This window comes from Acinonyx jubatus, chromosome A3 (assembly GCF_027475565.1).
Source record: "Acinonyx jubatus isolate Ajub_Pintada_27869175 chromosome A3, VMU_Ajub_asm_v1.0, whole genome shotgun sequence".
Classification (NCBI taxonomy): Eukaryota; Metazoa; Chordata; class Mammalia; order Carnivora; family Felidae; genus Acinonyx; species Acinonyx jubatus.
In genome coordinates, this window is record NC_069388.1 from 131597790 (window position 1) to 131615817 (window position 18028).

General features: G+C 43.6%; 1 protein-coding gene across 5 annotated transcripts in view; it reads left to right on the forward strand.

Moving 5' to 3' along the window:
• The window catches only part of MBOAT2 (membrane bound O-acyltransferase domain containing 2), a 128349-nt gene that overhangs the window by 37791 nt on the left and 72530 nt on the right, over positions 1 to 18028 (forward strand). For all 5 annotated transcript variants that reach the window (XM_053201264.1, XM_053201263.1, XM_053201262.1 and 2 more), the window contains exons 2-3: positions 12053 to 12198; positions 17645 to 17722. In XM_053201264.1, coding sequence (XP_053057239.1) covers positions 17691 to 17722 — 32 coding nt within the window. In that variant the 5' untranslated portion in view covers positions 12053 to 12198; positions 17645 to 17690. The remainder of the gene's footprint in view (positions 1 to 12052; positions 12199 to 17644; positions 17723 to 18028) is intronic.

Below are 18028 nucleotides of genomic sequence, written 5' to 3' on the forward strand. Positions count from 1 at the left end.
GGCCTCGCACTGTGGTAGGGTCCACCACCGGCTCTGCCCACAGCGATCTGTGCCCCATTTTCAGGCTGGGGCTCTTGAGAAAGAAGTGTGCCTTTTTGATGCTCTCGTATTTCCCTTCCCACGGCTGGGTGAAGCAACGATGAGGTTCTGGATGATGGCACCCCAGCATGGAGGGAGCAAGGACCCCTATGTCGCCTGCCTGGGAAGGCTGCCCGCTGGCCAGGAATGTCTGCTTTGGACTGTTACCTGAACCTCATTTTTGTGTGCCTCTTTATTACGGCACCTAATGCTATCATAGCTAATACGTAAAGTTTAACAAAAAACTAAAAATCGTTATCTTTGTAACCACCGTGGCCAAGAAATAGAATATTACCACCCTGTACGTTCCTCCTTGTAACCGGACCCCTTCCTCCATCGTGATCACTCTCATGGCTCCAGTGATAGTCACTTCATGCTGTTTATAGCTTTACCACTCATGCAGGCTTCCCCAAAACAATGCGGTTTTTGCTTTCTGTGAATATATGTTTTTATGTTGTGTGTAGGCTTGTGTGTTGTATTCCTCTGAGTGGATTCAAAAGATGTGTGGCTTCTTTCATACAACATTGCGTTTTGAGTTTAATCCATATGTTGTGAAAAAAATCTGTAATTCTTTCATTTTCATTGTTCTGCGTAGCCTCCTATTGTGTGAATATACCACAGTGTATTTAGCCATTTTATTGTTCATGGGCGTTGGGTTTTTTCTAGCATTTGGCTATAATGAACAACACTGTTTTAAATATTCTCGTACACGTCTCCTGGTTCCCATATTATACCTGTAAGTAGGGAAGTGGCTGAGTTGTAGGGTAGGAATATCTTCAGAAACAGTCCCGTCAGAAAATGCAGGCTGTTTTCCAGAGTAGTTGTGTGTTGGCAGTGTATGAGTTCCCATTGTCTGCATTGTAGTCTACGCTTAGTATTGTCAGTCTTAAAACTTTGGCAATCTGATGGGTATCTAATGATATTTAAAAAAACATTTTTTTAACGTTTATTTTTGAGAGAGAGAGGGAGACAGAGTGCAAGTGGGGGAGGGGCAGAGAGAGAAGGAGACACAGAATCCGAAGCAGGCTGCAGGTTCTGAGCTGTCAGCACAGAGCCTGATGTGGGGCTTGAACCCATGAACTGTGAGATCATGACCTGAGCCAAAGTCCGACGCTTAACCGACTGAGCCACCCAAGTGCCCCTCTAATGGTATTTTATATGGGTTTAATTTGTATTATCTCCTGAAGATTTAAAAAGTGGTTTTTTTGTCTTGCCTTTGGGGCCCATCGTAGCTACTTGAATTTGAGGTTGGTTGCTGAGGACATGTTTCCCAAACATAGCTGCACACAAGTTTTACCTGGGGACAAATTTAAAAAAAAAAGAAAAAATTCAAGGTCCTGGTTTAGACTAGGGGAATACAATTTCTGGGGCCAGTATCCAAGACTCCACTTCTAACTGGCTGTCTGGGTGAGGATTGTACAGCTGGACTTTCACACGTAGATTCGAGCACAGCGCCGAACATGCTGAGGGTCGTTCCATCTGTGGAGCCTGGAGGACCTTTGTTCCTTGACCACAGCCTGTGTGGCCCTGTCTCCGGCCCCCCACCCCCCCCACCGCCACGGGTCTCCCAAAGGCTGGCTGTTTACCTTGTAAGCCACTGGCGGAGGATGTAAACACGCTATCCAGAAGCCACTTACGCTATAGAAAAGTAACGTCAAAGCATATTTTGTATCCCATCGATAAGAGATACGGAGGTAGTGGTTGATATTTTGGGCCACTTTGTTAATGGTTGAGGATTGTACTCCTCTTGAATCGCCTCGAGATTTAGGTTTTTTTACTCTAAACTTAAGGTTTTTTATTATTTATTTATAAGTCAGAGAAAAACCGATACCGTATGATTTCACTCATGTGGAACCGAAGAAACAAAACAAATGAACAAAGAGAAGTACACGCCAGAAAACAGACTCTTGACTACAGAGAACACACTGGTGGTCACCAGAGGGAAGGTGGGTGGGGGGATGGGTGAAATCGGTGAAGGGGGTGGAGAGAACGTTTCTTATTTGTGAGCGCTGAGCAATGTATAGAATTGTTGACTCACTGTCTTGTACACCTGAAACTAATACCACGCTGTGTGTTAACTATACTGGAATTAAAATAAAAAAGTGCAGTATATCAGCTTTGCCAGTGGCTATGCAATAAGTATACAATGTGATCCACGAATGCCAACCATATAGATAATTTAAAATTTTCTAGTAGACACATTAAAAAAGTAAAAAGGAACAGGTGAAATTAATGCTCATAATGTATTTAATTTAATCCCCATGTTAAAAATATTTCGATTTGTAATCAGTATAAAAATTATTACAGAGGGACGCCTGGGTGGCTCAGTCAGTTGAGCTTCTAACTCTTGATGTTGGCTCAGGTCATGATCCCAGGGTTGTGGGGTTGAGCCCCACGATGGGCTCCACGCTGTGTGGAGCCTGCTTAAGATTCTGTCCCTCTGTCTGTCTCTCTCTCTCTCTCTCTCTGTCTCTTCCCCCTCCCCCCGCTCTTGCACACACACTGTCTCTCTCTTTCACTAAAAAACAAACAAAATTCTTAATGAGGTGTTTTACATTCCTTTTTATACTATGTCATTGAAGTCTGGTGAGTATTTGAGATTTCAATTTTGAGTAGACAATGTAAGTGCTCATAGTCACATGTAGCTGATGATCTATTGGACAGCACAGATCTGTCCAGAAGATTGCACGATGATAAGTGTATAACTTGACATATGTTTTATTTTTTTAAATATTTTTTAAAGTTTATTTTGAGAGAGAGAGAGAGAGAGCACAAGTACACAAGCGGGGGAGGGGCAGAGAGAGAGGGAGAGAGAATTCCAAGGAGGCTCAGCACTGTCAGCGCAGAGCCCAATGCCAGGCTCGAACTCACCAACCTCGAGATCATGACCTGAGCCGAAATAAGAGTCGGGCGCCTAACTAACTGAGCCACCCAGGCACCCCTTGACATGCATTTAAACACCTCTGAAATTCCCTCCTCATGTTCTAGGGAAGGGAGGAAACTTAAAGCATAACATTTTCTTAGCTATGCATTAGTTGAAGTGTAGACACCCTTAGTAAAAATGGGAAGATGGTAGGATCGGGTTCAACTTTGGAACTAAACAAAAAAGCATAAGACACAGCCAAGAAGTCTGGATTCCTAATCTCCCATGCTTGCTGTTTCCTTTAAGGTAGAGAACATTTATCTCACATTAATACTGTGAGGATAACTTAAGTTTTGTGAAACGTGACAACATTTATTCGATAGAATCAGAAAACGTTAGTGCTGGGAGCCTGAAGGTATTTGTAGGAGGTAGGCACAGATAAATGTTGGAACACCTTTCAGTAGGAAATTCAGAATTCTGGGTTTGATCTAATTCAGTGATACTATCACACTTGAACTTATTTTCTGTTTTTTGAAAATACCGACTCCACAAATTGATAGATACGTGTCTGTGTATTCATGTAATAAATACGGTTGTGTGTGTAGTGCAGAAAACAAAAGCTAAAGATGGGGTGGGAAGATGGGCGAAACGGGTGAAGAGGTGTGGGAGATACAGGCTTCCAGTTATGGAATGAATAAGTCACAGGAATAAAAGGCACAGCACAGGGAATTTCATAGTCAGTGAAATTGTAATGCACTGTATGCTGACAGAGGGTAGCCAACACTTGTGAATGTAGCATATTGAATAAACTTGTGGAATCAGTGTTGAACACCTAAAACTAATATAACACTGTATGTCAACCATACTAAAAACAAAAACAAAAACCCCAAGCTGAAGACCACACAAATCATAAAAAAAAATTTCTATTGAAAAAGACACCACGGGGCGCCTGGGTGGCGCAGTCGGTTAAGCGTCTGACTTCAGCCAGGTCACGATCTCGCGGTCCGTGAGTTCGAGCCCCGCGTCAGGCTCTGGGCTGATGGCTCGGAGCCTGGAGCCTGTTTCCGATTCTGTGTCTCCCTCTCTCTTCCCCTCCCCTGTTCATGCTCTCTCTCTGTCCCAAAAATAAAATAAAAAACGTTGAAAAAAAAATTTGAAAAAGACACCACAAGCAAAGATAAAAGGCAAGCCATAGGCCAAGAGAAGTTATTTGCAAAGATCAGCTTCAAATACCTAAGTCTTTAGAACAGTCATTGAGAAAACAACCCGATTTGAAAAATGAGCAAAGGATATAAAGAAGGAACTGCATGTCCAATAAACATGAAAAATGCTATTTTATTTTTACCGATTACTGGTGATCAGGGGAAAGCCAAATGAAATGATGAGATAACCTTTTACATCCATTAGCTTGGCAAAAAGTACAAGTCTGACAGTAGCAACTATCGTCGAGAATATGGGGCAGCGGGACCAGAATGGTGGTAGTGTCATCTTTTTTTTAAAGTTTACTTAAGAGAGCTAGAGCAAGGAGGGGCAGAGAGAGGAAGGGAGAGAATCCCGAGCAGGCTCCGCACCCACAGCACAGAGCCCAACATGGGGCTTAAACCCACGAACCGTGAGATCACGACCAGAGCTGAAGCCAGGAGGCGGATGCTCGACTGACTAGGCCACCCAGGCGCCTCCCCCTGCCCCCCCCCCCCCCCCCCCCGGCAGTAGTGTGATCTTAAGGGCAAGAAAAATGCAGATCCTTTGAGTCTTTTACCATTTTATAAAATTCAAAATGTCCAAAGCAATACAATATGTAAATTACACACGTGGTAGACGTAGGACAATACTCATGAGAGCGCTACAGCTTAAGGCCGGTCGTTTATTCTTGGCAGGGGACACGGAGGAGTACAGTCAGAAAGAGGGCTTTGCACAGGGGGCTTCACTGTACGTGCAGCATTGGCAACCCTGGGGTATTTCAAATCCAGCTCTTCTCCGTTAATCTCCTTCTCAGGGGTAACCAGTCCCACAGTTGGATGCCAAGTTCCGTGCACGCACACAGGAAAGCTGAGCAGCGTGTGGCGAGGAGCATGGGCTCTGGAGGTCAAGGTGCCTGCTTCCACGAGATGGTCCTGACAGTTATATGAGGTCGGCCTACGACTCACATGGCCTGTGCCTGGAGCACAGCTGGTGTTTGTTGAGCACCTGCAATTAGTGAAGTGTGGCATTCTTAAATAGATTACATGGAGACCATGCTGATGTCTGGCACATCGTGGGTGCCTAGCAGGCTCATAATTAGTACAGGAAATAAATAAATATAGAATTAATTAATGTAAATATACATTGTAACTATATAGTGTGTTTGTGTTTATGTACATATAAAATTAATGAACGCATACATAAATAGTTTGGATTTTTCTCCTGTTCTGCAGCCTGCGCTTCTCACTTACTAGTATATCTTGGGGATCTTCCACATCAAAACTTAGATCAAAAAGAGATCTATGCAGTTCTTTTAACCACATTTAAAAAATCCAATTTAACTTTTAGTTTCTGTCTGAGAATGGTTTATTTCTTTTCCCAGTTTTTAATTATGTTTTTTTTCCTATTGACTTTTAGTTCTTTGTACATTTTGAACTTCAAAAAAATTTAAACTTTGAAAAAATGTTTATTTTTGAGAGAGAGAGAGAGAGAGAGACAGACAGACAGAGTATGAGCCGAGGAGGGGCAGAGAAAGAGGGAGACACAGAATCCGCAGCAGGCTCCAGGCTCTGAGCCATCAGTACAGAGCCCGATGCGGGGCTCAAACCCACAAACCGCGAGATCATGACCTGAGCCAAAGTCGGAGTCTTAACCGACTGAGCCACCCAGGTGCCCCTACATTTTGAGTATTAAAGCTCTTTGTTATGTATCTCATGTGCATATTTTTTTTCTTCTAGATTGTTACTTATGATACTCTTTTAGTCTTCTTTTATTATGTAGAAGTTTTTAATTTTTGTGTAGCAAATCTCATGTAAAATTAATGTTATTTGTTACGTTATTTCTCTTACATAAGAAGCTTACATAATCTCTCGCGTTCTTGTCTAGGACATACACAGTTTTAGTAATCCTAGCAGTCAGGATGAAGTAGATGACGCTGGGCTGACAAACCGTCTCTAAATCGCACGGGCTTAGAACAACAAAGGTCTGTCTTGCCACTTGTCTAATTATGAGTTGGCAGGGGGGCTTTGCTCATCGTTTCTGGAACATTGCAGATGGAAAGATAACTTGGAAGGTTTTTGTTCTGGTAATTAAGAAGTGACACACGTCACTGTGCTCACAACTCACTGGCCATGGCTGGTCATGACAGGGAGTCGGGACACTCAGTCTTCATGTGCTCAGAAGGAGACGAGCAGAGGTAGGTGAATAGCATTAATGACCACCACAGTTGAGCATTCATTCGTTCGGGAACTTTTTTTTTTTTAATGCTCATTCATTTATTTTGAGAGAGAGAGAGAGAGATCGCAAGTGAGCAGGGGGGAAGCAGAGAGGGAGAGAGAGAATCCCAAGCAGGCTCCACACTGTCAGTGCAGAGGCTGGTGCAGGGCTCAAACTCATGAAGCTGTGAAATCATGACCTGAGTTGAAACCGAGAGTGGGAAGCTTAATCCACTGAGCCATCCAGGTGCCTGGGAATTTGTTCTTAAATGTGGAAGGCAGCACATTGGTTTCTTGTTTCTTCATCTCTAAGGTAGACCGTAGAGCCCATCTTAGAGGGTTTACGTGAGGATCAGGTGGGTAATTGTAAATTGCCTAGAATGGCTGTGTCCGTTTGGGTCCCCAAGGAGCAGATGCTGGGGAGCAGTTAGAGGAGATCTGCCTGGGGAAGTATTGGGACAGAAAGCGAGGGGCCCGGGAGAAGGTGGGAGAGCCTTCGGGTCTGAGTTTGTGGCGGGGTCTGCAAAGCCCATCCCCTGTGTCCTAAGACGAAAGCCTGCCTTCATTTTGCTGCCACCTGCTCCCCCCACCCCCTGCCCCCGGGAGCAGCCCTGGCAGGCCCTGCCCTGCGATGGGTTAGCACAGCGAGGACCGTCAGTCAGGTGGAGACCTGAGCGGTGTCGCACTAGACATGTAGCCCAGTGTTACCAGCAGAGTTGATGAGATGGGTGTGACTTTAGTTTTTCCCGAAGAAGAGTCCTTTCCCCCGGTTACGTTAACTGAATCGTCTAGCTTGCTTTCTACTGACAGGAGATGCTTCTTTTCTACAGATGGGAAATACACCGTTTGTTTGACACACAGCCTCCTGTAGACGGACACCGTTCGTGTCTGTTTTGAAGGGTGCTTGTGTATGCCCTTTGTCTGGGATCACGTTGTGGCTTTCTGAGGAAAGAGTAGTGCATTTTAAGTTTCGATGATAGCCGTTAAACTTCCTTTCAGGAGCTTGCAATGTGCCCGCAGTGATGGCTGCCCACTGCCCTGGTCCTTTAAGCCGGCTCAGGGCTCCATACCTCCTTGCCTGCCTTCATTTGCATGGCCTTACCTGGAGTTGAGAGAAGAGTTTTCAGATCTTTACTGGACATTGACATTTGTAAGTGTTCATGCTTTTTGCTTAATTTGCTATTAAGTAGTTCAGTTTTCTTGTGGATATGTAAAAGTTCTTTGTATATTAGGGAAACGACTCTTTTTTTTTTTTCTATCCCGTGTTCTGCAATATTTTCACACTTTTCCTTTATCTTTTGAGTTTTGTTTTGTTTTGTTTTTTCTGCATTTTGCCATACATAGTTTAACAATCTTTATATGGTAACATCTACCAGTCTTTTCTTTCGTAGCACCTGTATCTTTGAAACAGCTTTTTTTTTAAATTTTTTTTTCAACGTTTATTTATTTTTGGGACAGAGAGAGACAGAGCATGAACGGGGGAGGGGAAGAGAGAGAGGGAGACACAGAATCGGAAACAGGCTCCAGGCTCTGAGCCATCAGCCCAGAGCCTGACGCAGGGCTCGAACTCACGGACCGCGAGATCGTGACCTGGCTGAAGTTGGACGCTTAACTGACTGCGCCACCCAGGCGCCCCTGAAACAGCTTTTAAATGACCTACTTTTCTCCCCAGTTTTATTGAGATATGAGTACATAAGAGATTCTATGAGTTTAAGGTGTACAACATAATGATTTGGTGTGTAGGCATATTGTGAAATGATCACCCTTGGAAGTTACCATCCAGTACCTCACACAGTTATAAATCGCTCTGAGCGGAGCGGTAGATTCTGAGGGGCCGTGTGTCAGGCGGGAGGAGGCGAGCCCAGGAGCCTCCTACATCCCCGTCTCGGGCCCTTCTCCCTAAACGTGTTTGCAGATTTATTTGGGGATATTAAGCATTTCTTTGGATGTCCGTAAGAAATAAGTTACTCTTGTAGCTGTTACATTGGAGTGGCATAAATGAGCAGTAGGCTTTCCAGTTGAACACCTAGACACTCACTTAATTGTGAGGTCAAGCCATGTCATTTGGTGTTGAAGAAAATACTCCTGTCACCAGCTCGTGTAAAACACACTCCTTAAAGAGCATCCTTGGGAAGGTTTGCAGCTGTTGCTTTTATGAGGGCTTTTTTGTGCAACTTTTCAAAAAAGGCTTCTTTTGTATCCGGTGAGGTATGTGACCAGTAAGTCTTAAGTTAGCTCAGGTTATCCATCTTGACTGACTTCTCTCTTCCTGTATCCTGCCTGCCCTCCCACCCCCACCCCCCACCCCCCACTCCCAAATAACTGGGGCCAGTTTCTTTGAGGACCCATCAGGTCATGTGTGTATATTTCAATAAAATAGTTTCGAAAAAAGAACATAAAATCTTTTGTCTTTCTTTCCATCTAGAAGAAAGCTTGTATAAAGGGTTGACTTGTAACAAGTCAAAACAAATGGGTGTGAACTCCACATAGGATCTTTTTCATTGAGTTTATTAGCTATGGGAAGTGGCTCGTTGTAGATGTTTTGTTAAATAGGATGGCGGTATTTTGCAGCTAGCATCGTGTCTGAAAGTCTCGCCTGTGGAGATCAAGCTTAACCTTCAGACTTTCTCTGGAAGTGGAGGGGCAGCCCATTGTACAGCCTAGAACTAGTCAGACTTGGATTTGAGTGTGGGGTACCACCTGTTATTATAAATGATGTTGAGTTGGTTGAGTAAAATGGGAAGTGGCACCTTGTTCTGGGGATTAGATGAGACAATCAGTTTCAAGTACCCAGTGCATGATGATCTTCAGACACTGTAGTTCTGTTCCTTCTTTCCTGCTGTCTCTCCCTTTCCAGTAATCACTGGCCTCCCCAGCCTTTCCCCACCCATGAAAGAATGACTAAGATACAGTTTCAGTTTGGGAAAGTTTTACCTTTAAGACCTTTCAAGACAGGTATTTGGACATCTGGATGTGTAGCCTCCTATCCTTATTCTGTTCCTGCCTTTGCAGGACCACATCCCTTTTTTTATTTTAAAAAATTTCAGTGTTTTTTTCAGTACTTTTGGGCTCACCTGTAAATGCCTCAGCATGATGTGCAAAGCCCTCGCTTTCCAACCACCCTCTCCCTTTAGACCCCCCTCTCCCAGGATTCCACATTGTGTTCACTTCCATTTCTCACTGGTTTCTTCACATTGTTTTTGTTTGTTTGTTTGTTTGTTTGTTTGGGTGTTTATTTGTTTAACATGCCTTTCCCTGTTTTCCAACACTGTTGGTTCTTACACCTTGAGGATTATCAAGACATGTGGGTTGTTTTTTGTTTTTTGTATCAACTTTTGGGTTTACCCCCATAGATTTTGATTCAGTGTCTGGAGTGAGACCGGATCTCATTTTCTTTATCTGTAAGATGACAATGTTGAAAGGGATATTTACAAAGATACAACACGCTGTATGTCAGTGGCTCTAGGATGCTTCTGTGATACTTACCATGCTTTGTTTTATATTAGACACAAATGAAGACAGAAAGGGAGGGGAGAGAGAAGGAAGTAGGGACACAGGGATCAATGGCTCATGTGGCTGTGGATATCAGCTATGATTAGGAACTCATGTCACCTGCCTTCATGCTCCTTCATGCTCCCTTCATTCTCCTTCCTTTGGTGGGGTGTTCTTAAAGCACTTTCTATATAACCTTTAAAAAGATTTTTTAATCATCGAGGTGAAGTTCCTTGTGTACCGTTTTGCTTTTCCCATTAGATTCTGAATTTATCCAGGCCTAGCACTAGGAATTGCACATTTTTGATTTTCCTATGCTTTGCCCATGGTAGATGCTTTATAAATTTTTGTTGAATTAAAGGATGTTTGAAAGAAAAATTTTAAACTGTGAGGAGCTTTGCAGATATGACTAGTTTTTTATATTAAAAATATTTGTCTTTTTTTTAATGTTTACTTATTTACTTATTTTTTAAGGTTTATTTATTTTTGAGAGTGAGAGAGACAGAGGGTGAGCAGGGGAGGGGCAGAGAGAGAAGGAGACACAGAATCCGAAACAGGCTCCAGGCTCTGAGCTGTCAGCACAGAGCCTGACGCGGGGCTTGAACTCACAAACCGCGAGATCATGACCTGAGCCGAAGTTGGACTCATGACCTTAACCAACTGGGCCACCCAGGTGCCCCAATATTTATTTATTTTTGAGAGAGAAAAGAGGGAGACAGAGGATCCAAAGCGGGATTTGAGCTGACAGCAGTGATCTCAATGCGGGGCTTGAACTCATGAACCGTGAGATCATGATCTGAGTTGATGTTGGATGCTTAAGCAAATGAGCCACCCAGGCGCCTCCAAAAATATTCATTTTTCTGATGCATTTACTTTTTTTGCTTAATTAAGAAATTATTGTTAGAACCTTTTAGGAGGGAAAAAGTGCTTAGAACCTGTTGGAATGACAACTTGCTTGTATTGAGTCTAACTGTTTCAAAGAACAATGGTCTCTTAGACAAAGTACAACAATGTTCAACTGTTTTTCTCCTTGTAATGCAAGAAAGAGCGCATAGTTGTCTGTGTCTTTAGGCCGAGACATCTCTATGGATCTATAGCAGCATCTACATGTAGATAGTGTGATTTGTTCCCAGTTGAGGGGCCCGAAACAGTGATTTCGTTGTTGTTTTGTGTTTTTTTGCAAGTTCCTAATGTCAGATGGATTTTTAAAGACCTATTTTCCTCAACAGTCTCTGAGAATATCTTTCATAAGAAAAAAATGGAGATTTTTTTTCTTGAGTCTTTTTTTAAAAAATTTTTTTATGTTTATTTTTTGAGAGAGAAGCAAAGTGTGTGCGGGGGAGGGGCAGAGAGCGGGCGAGACACAGAATCCGAAGCAGGCTCCGGGCTCCGAGCTGTCGGCACAGAGCCCGACGTGGGGCTTGAACTTGTGAACTCCTATCATGACCTGAGCGGAAGCTGGCCGCTTAACCGACTGAGCCAGCCAGGCGCCCCTTGAGTCTTTAAATAATGTAAGAGATTCTTCTCCTTAGCCTTTTCTGCCCTGTTTGGCCAGGGCAGGCATGTTACGGGATGATGTTGCCACCTGCACTTTGTTCCCACTGTCAAGAGCAATGTCACTGCGAGTTACGAAGCAAAAATCTGATGCTGGTGGACTTGAGAGTCCGTGTTTTTCTTGTTGCTTTCTGAAGCCTCCTTTCTCTGTTTCCATCCATCCATTCGCCTTCTGAACCCGTCCCTGAGGTCCCCCAGAGCTGAGGCACTTGGTTCCCAGTGTTCCTCAGTGGTGGAGCTCCACATGGAAGAAGATGCACTCCACCAGACCTTCAGGAGCCTTGACCAGTTCTTGACCCAGGGCATATTTGGAGAAACTTGCCTGTGTCATGAAGACCAGATTCTCTTTCCCTTAAACCACAGGGTGTACCCTGTGCTGTTTCTGTGTCTGCACACCCACATCTTCTAGATTCTTCCAGGTGCCCCTCCCCCCGCCCCCCAACCCCAGGCCTTTCCACCCCGGACGCCACCTGACCCTGGAGCACAGGCAGGTACACGCGGGCCCATTCTTTGCCCTTGAGGCTGTCCTCTCTAAGAAGGCCCGGTTCTTGCTTTTGGTTTCGTTTCTTTTGTAAACTCTAGAAGATCTGGGCCTGAGACTTTAAGCGTGGTGGCGAGTGAAGAATTCAAGTCCGTGTTGCTAATACGAAATTTTAATTTTTCTTTGCAGGTCAACTTTGTCGTGTGCCAGCTCTTCGCCTTGCTAGCAGCCGTTTGGTTTCGAACTTACCTCCATTCAAGCAAAACTAGCTGTTTTATAAGACATGTCGTTGCTACCCTTTTGGGCCTTTATCTTGCACTTTTTTGCTTTGGATGGTAAGTCATTATTTTGATGGTCTTTAAATGAAGACTTGGGAGAGCGTTGTGAATTGAGTGTGCACAGAGATACATCATGTGGGGTTCTGTTCTTATATGTTGCAGGTCAGGTTTTATATTTGTATGTTTCATAGAAAAAACAGAGAGTGGAGAATGGGCTCTCTGTCTTCAGTTTGGGCTCGGAGGGCAATTTGCTATTTATAATGTATGACATAGGACAGACGAAGGAAAAAGACATACAGACACATTTTTCTGTCATGAGTCGTTCTTTTCACCTATTCTGCACATCTTTTAGGCCAAGACAAACAAACCATTTAAAATAGTTTTTTCTTTCTGGGCAAGTGGCTTTGAAGAGTCCGGAAAAACCCACTGATAGAACTCTGTTACCATTTTTTAGATGATTCTGCCCTTAGTAAAAAAGACATTTATTTTGTTTGTGTCTGACGGGGAAGAGTTCTGTATAATGGAAAGCTTTTACTTCTGCCCTGTCAGATGTGTGGGTTCCCTTCAGTCCACTCCCTTCTTAGCTGTCGGGGCTTCCCTGAGAGCCTTAAGTACAGAAACACCATACTTCCCGTGTGTCACAGGTGACTGGTCGTGTGACGGAAAAAATCAGGAGGAGAGACACAGTCTTGGCGAGGCAGCAGAGACTCTCTGCGGAAGGGCTTCTTGGTGATCTCATCTGGATTTTCCTTTTTACGCGAGAGCTTTGTGCTGCTTGTGCGTTTGCCGCACGGTTAACACGCTCACGGAGGAGGCTTTCGGGCTCTCTCTTCTGCAGACACTTGTCGGAGATAGAAATTCCCTGAGAGGGCAGGACCCACTCACTGTGTGCTCTGTAGTCTCTGTTGTGGGGCGTGCAATCCATGGCCCTTTGTGCTAGGATGTGGATTCTGATGCTGGTGAGGGTTGGAAGATACTGGTATCTCTTGATCTGATTTTTGCCTCTGGCAATTCACTTGTGTCCTAGGAACTAATAACAGATCAGACAGGCATCATTTGTTCAGTCTCTACCTTACGGCCATGTGGCCAGTCCTCTGCTAGGCACCGCCACTTGTGTGGAGTCTTGAGGTATAGAGATGGTCTCTGAATTCCCCCCGTGGCCTTTTCCACTTCCTCTACGCCATCAAATACATATCATCAAAGTTTTCCTCATTTCTCAGGGGATTCAATTTAAACTTCTCTTAAATCGTGCCATGGGGGTAGTATTTCCGTATATTTTATTTTAAAATTTTGTTGTGAAACTTTTCAAGTACAGACGCACAGAGAATAATGAGCCCTTGTATACCCATCACCCGGCTTCAGCGGTTTTTGAAAATTCCTCCATTCTCATTTATTCCCCGACTTATTTTTCTGGATGAATTAAAATTATATTCCAGTCTACATATTTCACCCATCAATGCTTCAGTACTTGGGTGACACATTTTAGAGAGGGGCTGGGGAAGGCTTGTAGTTCGGAGCAGCCAAGTCCAAGGACACCATTCATGTTGTGGTCAGTGTAAACAGAGTAGAAAATTGAAATGTAAGTAGCATCTTTCGGGGCCCTACAACACACAGCGCCACCAAGGGAAGCAGGCTCTCTTTCGTCCGAGGTCTGGACTGAGCAGGTATTTTCTTGCCTTCTCAGATGCTTCACACACTGGGCCATGAGGAGCCTGACTTTATTTATACTCTTTAGTATTTCAAATTACATGTGATAACCAGGATTTTTAAAAATAGAGTTCTCTGTTTCTTTTTTTTTCTCGCAGGAAAAAATGTTTTATATTCCTTTCTTTGGGAAGAGAAATTCTTTTAACTTATTTATTTATTTATTTATTTATTTATTTATTTATTTATTTATTTTGCTTATTTATTTCAGGAGAGACAGAGAGTGAGCAGGGCAGGGGCAGAGAGAGAGGGAGAGGGAGAGAATCCCAAGCAGGCTCCGTGCTGTCAGTGCAGAGCCTGATGTGGGGCTTGATCTCAAGAACCATGAGATCATGACCTGAGCCAAAATCGAGAGTTGGCTGCTCCACCGACTGAGCCACCCAGGCACCCCAAGAGAAGTTTTTGTAGTCTCTGCACCCGGCTCACATAACTGTATGCTAATTGGAATGTGAGGGAAGTAGTCGAGTGTCCTTTCATTTTGCAGTTCAACACCCTGTGTTTTTAGGCTCAACGGTAATCGTAGCTGCTATTGATTTTGACGGCTTCCCTTTCGGAAGACATACGTTAGTACTTTGTAAATATCATTGGCTATTTTACCTACTTCTGTTTTCTCTCAGCTTTTTTTTTTTTTAACGTTTATTTATTTTTGAGACAGAGAGAAACAGGGCATGAACGGGGGAGGGGCAGAGAGAGAGGGAGACACAGAATCGGAAGCAGGCTCCAGGCTCTGAGCCATCAGCCCAGAGCCCGACGCGGGGCTCAAACTCACGGACTGCGAGATCGTGACCTGAGCTGAAGTCGGACGCTTAACCAACTGACCCACCCAGGCGCCCCACAGCTTTTTTTTTTTAAACCATCATCTGCAAGTTGAGAATTTGCTTACACTTTATTTAACCCTCTCTGATAACCGTGAAGTGTAGTGCAACAGAGCTTAGACTTTGAAGTCATACCTGGGTTCTGCCAGGAGCCCTTTACTTTGGACATGTTACTCAAACCCTTTTGGCTTCATTTCCTTATCTGTGAAAGGGAATCCGTGATTATTATGAGACCCCAAAGGTGTAATACTACAGAGAGGAGCTTATTAGCCCAATAGCCAGCTCGTTGTGAACCTGGAGAATCACCCAGGGTCAAGGCTGTCATCATAGTTATCATCTGTCATTATCGTGCAGTTGGTGGTCCAGAATGGAAATTTTAGGTTTTCTAATCTCTTTTTTAGTGTTTACCACACAGTATGTTATTTATCACGTCGTCTGTTAGTTGCCCATCTTCCTCTCTATACTGGAAGCTCTCCGTGGACAGAGGCTGTGTCCTATTGAGTCTGTATTCCTAGTGCCCTGGACGGTGCCTGTCGGAAAGTACACATGCTCAGTACAGATCAGTTGAACAATCGGGAGAGGCGTTTCTCAACCTTTTTTCAACTTGTGTCCTTTTTTGCTAGAAGTAAAATTTATACCTGTGTGTGATTTGAAATTCAAAATGAGTAAGATGTGAGATCTAAAAACAAACTGAACTTTTGAGATAAAGGATCCCTTTGTTTTCCAAGCCCTCGGGCAGCTTGAGAGACTATGAAGCCCAGTGTGTGGGTTCCCTCCCGCCCTGCCCCTTGAAGAGTCAGCCAGTGGGTGAGTTGCCCAGGAAGAAACAACTTGAGTTTTACCATCAGTTAGGGCATTAACTAGGTATGTGACTTTAGGACTTAGTTTCCTCAGCTCTAAAATGATGACGGTTGGATTATAATAGACTTTTAAGATACCTCCTTTCTGGAATTTCTACTTTACTAATAATACTTAAGAGTTGAGTGCTTATTGTGTGCCAGATTCCCCAGTCAACGCCTTTCATTATTACCTCCTAAGCCTGAAAAATACTCAGTGGCCACTCCGTATTTATTCTCAGTTTACTAAGGAGAGCAAGTGGGGTGAGCGCATGTGGGTGCTTGTGAAGTCCACTAGTGCTATATACGCGAGTGGAAAAGCACCTTGATGCTTGTCGTGGAGGTGGATGGAACAGAGGCGACTGCAGATTGCTTCATATGGATGAACTTGAACTGTCACAGTAATAAAAGCTTGTACAACAGGAGGCTGGCAGAGCATTATGTTGCACCCCAAAAGATCGCTAAGCACATTTTCTGAACAGTGATGCCAGGGGACGGGGCATCTGAAGGTGCTATAAGGAACCATGGCGCTGTTTGAGAAATGAAACCCTTAGCTTCTAAAGTTGTTATCTATCCCTATGCTCCAAGGAAATTTACTCATAGAAAAGGAAAAAAATATGTATTTCCCCAAGAGTCCTCAAAAAAAATTTTTAAGATGAGTGTCTTTTTTTTTTTTTAAAGTTTATCTATTTTGAGAGAGCGAGAGAGAGAGAGGAAGAGAGAGAATCCCAAGAAGGCTCTGCACCGTCAGCAGAGAGCCCGATGTGGGGCTTGAACTCATGAACCATGAGATCGTAACCTGACCCAAAAGAGCCGGACGCTCAACCAACCGACCCACCTAGGCACCCCAAGACGAATGTCTACTGAGTTCTACTCTCAGTTAATAAAGCCCTTAATGTATCTAGCGGACCTCTTCAGCATTTCCACATTAGATGTGTCAGTGAATTGTCAATGCTGGCCACAAATAGGAGGTGGATAATTAATTAGAAATAGAAAAGTGTGTGTTTTAATGTTTTTAAAGCTTCCTTCTGTTTCAGTTTATATTCATACGTGTTTTTCTGCTTTCTTATGACTTTCTAGTTAGAGTGGTATTCCAGGCCGATGTCATTTTCGTGTGTGTGTGTATGTGTGTGTGTTCGATGGAAGCGGAGACAGACAGACTGGCATACTCTGTATAAAGGATAAAATATGTTTCTTCTGTGGCCCTGCCGTGACGCCTACTTCTCATAATATATCTATGGAAAAATTTATTCAAAAATTTAAGTAACTTTTCCACATTGGTGGTGCCTGTGACTCCATAATGATTAGGTTAAAAAGTAATTTTAATCACAGGTTAAGATCCTTGTTTATATTGTAAGTTGTATACAAGGGTATGAAAATTTTTTTCATAAATTATTCATGCCATCGATGGGGAAAGGAAATTGTAAGTTTGTGTGTGTGCCCATATATGTGTGATCTCAGGGATGGTTTGGATTGAGTTTGCAACCGAGATGTTCATCATGTTTTGCCTGAATGTTGTGAAATGAATGGATAAGTTAGTTTTCTCATTCAGTGGTGGATCTCTACATTAGAACACTAGGGACTTCTGTGTCACGTTAGCCAGAATTTTTTTATGGATAGGTGACTGCAGGTTAAGGATTAGAAGATTATTTGATTAGAGCCATCGTGTTTTCAGAATAAATAGATTTGGGGGTACCTGGTTTGTAGTAAATACTACCATTTGGTACTTTTTGTTGCTTTAGGAGAAGCAGTTTAGGTATTTGGGAAAACAAATAACTAATGTTCTGTCGGGACTGTTCTGAAATCCAGATTTATTACCTTTTCGTCATTGTGCCTTGAGTTATGGAAAAAGCTGTAATCCTTGAGCCACATAACCCTACAGTGCTTTCACGTAGCTAGGAAACGCGGCATGCCAAGGCACTGAGTGCGCCTTTATGGGGTTTCGTTTAATTTTCCCAGCTCTTCTGGGGCTTGTGATGTGGGACTCCCTCTAAGGTGTTCACAGAATTTTAGGCCGTGGAAGTGAGACTCCTTATTCTTTATCTGGGGATGTTTCGTGTTAAACAGAAGCACTTTGTAGCCTAAATGGCTCCAGCTTGATGTCTGCGGATGGGTGTCCCTCTTCTAACGGTGCTCTTATTTTTATAGGTATGCCTTACATTTTCTCGTACAAAGTGGAATTTCCTACTGTATCATGATCATCATAGGAGTGGAGAACATGCACAAGTAAGTGTCCCTCTTTGTACATATCAATGCTCATTTCACTCTGATAGAATCAGATCACAGTTCAGTTCTGTTACATTAAAAATCCTTCTAAACTGTGATAATTTTCTCAGGAGGAGCTGTCCTAAATTGCTTAAAGCCGGCAGCCTCCACCCTGCTGCCACCTCAGGCTGGGTAACGCTGACATGGGGACAGCACAGCAGGCTGTTGAGTAGCATCCCTGTCCCCCACCCACTAGGTGCTGGTACCACCTTCTCCCTCGAGTTGGGACACCCATGAATGTTCCCAGAAAGTTTCAAATGTCCCTTG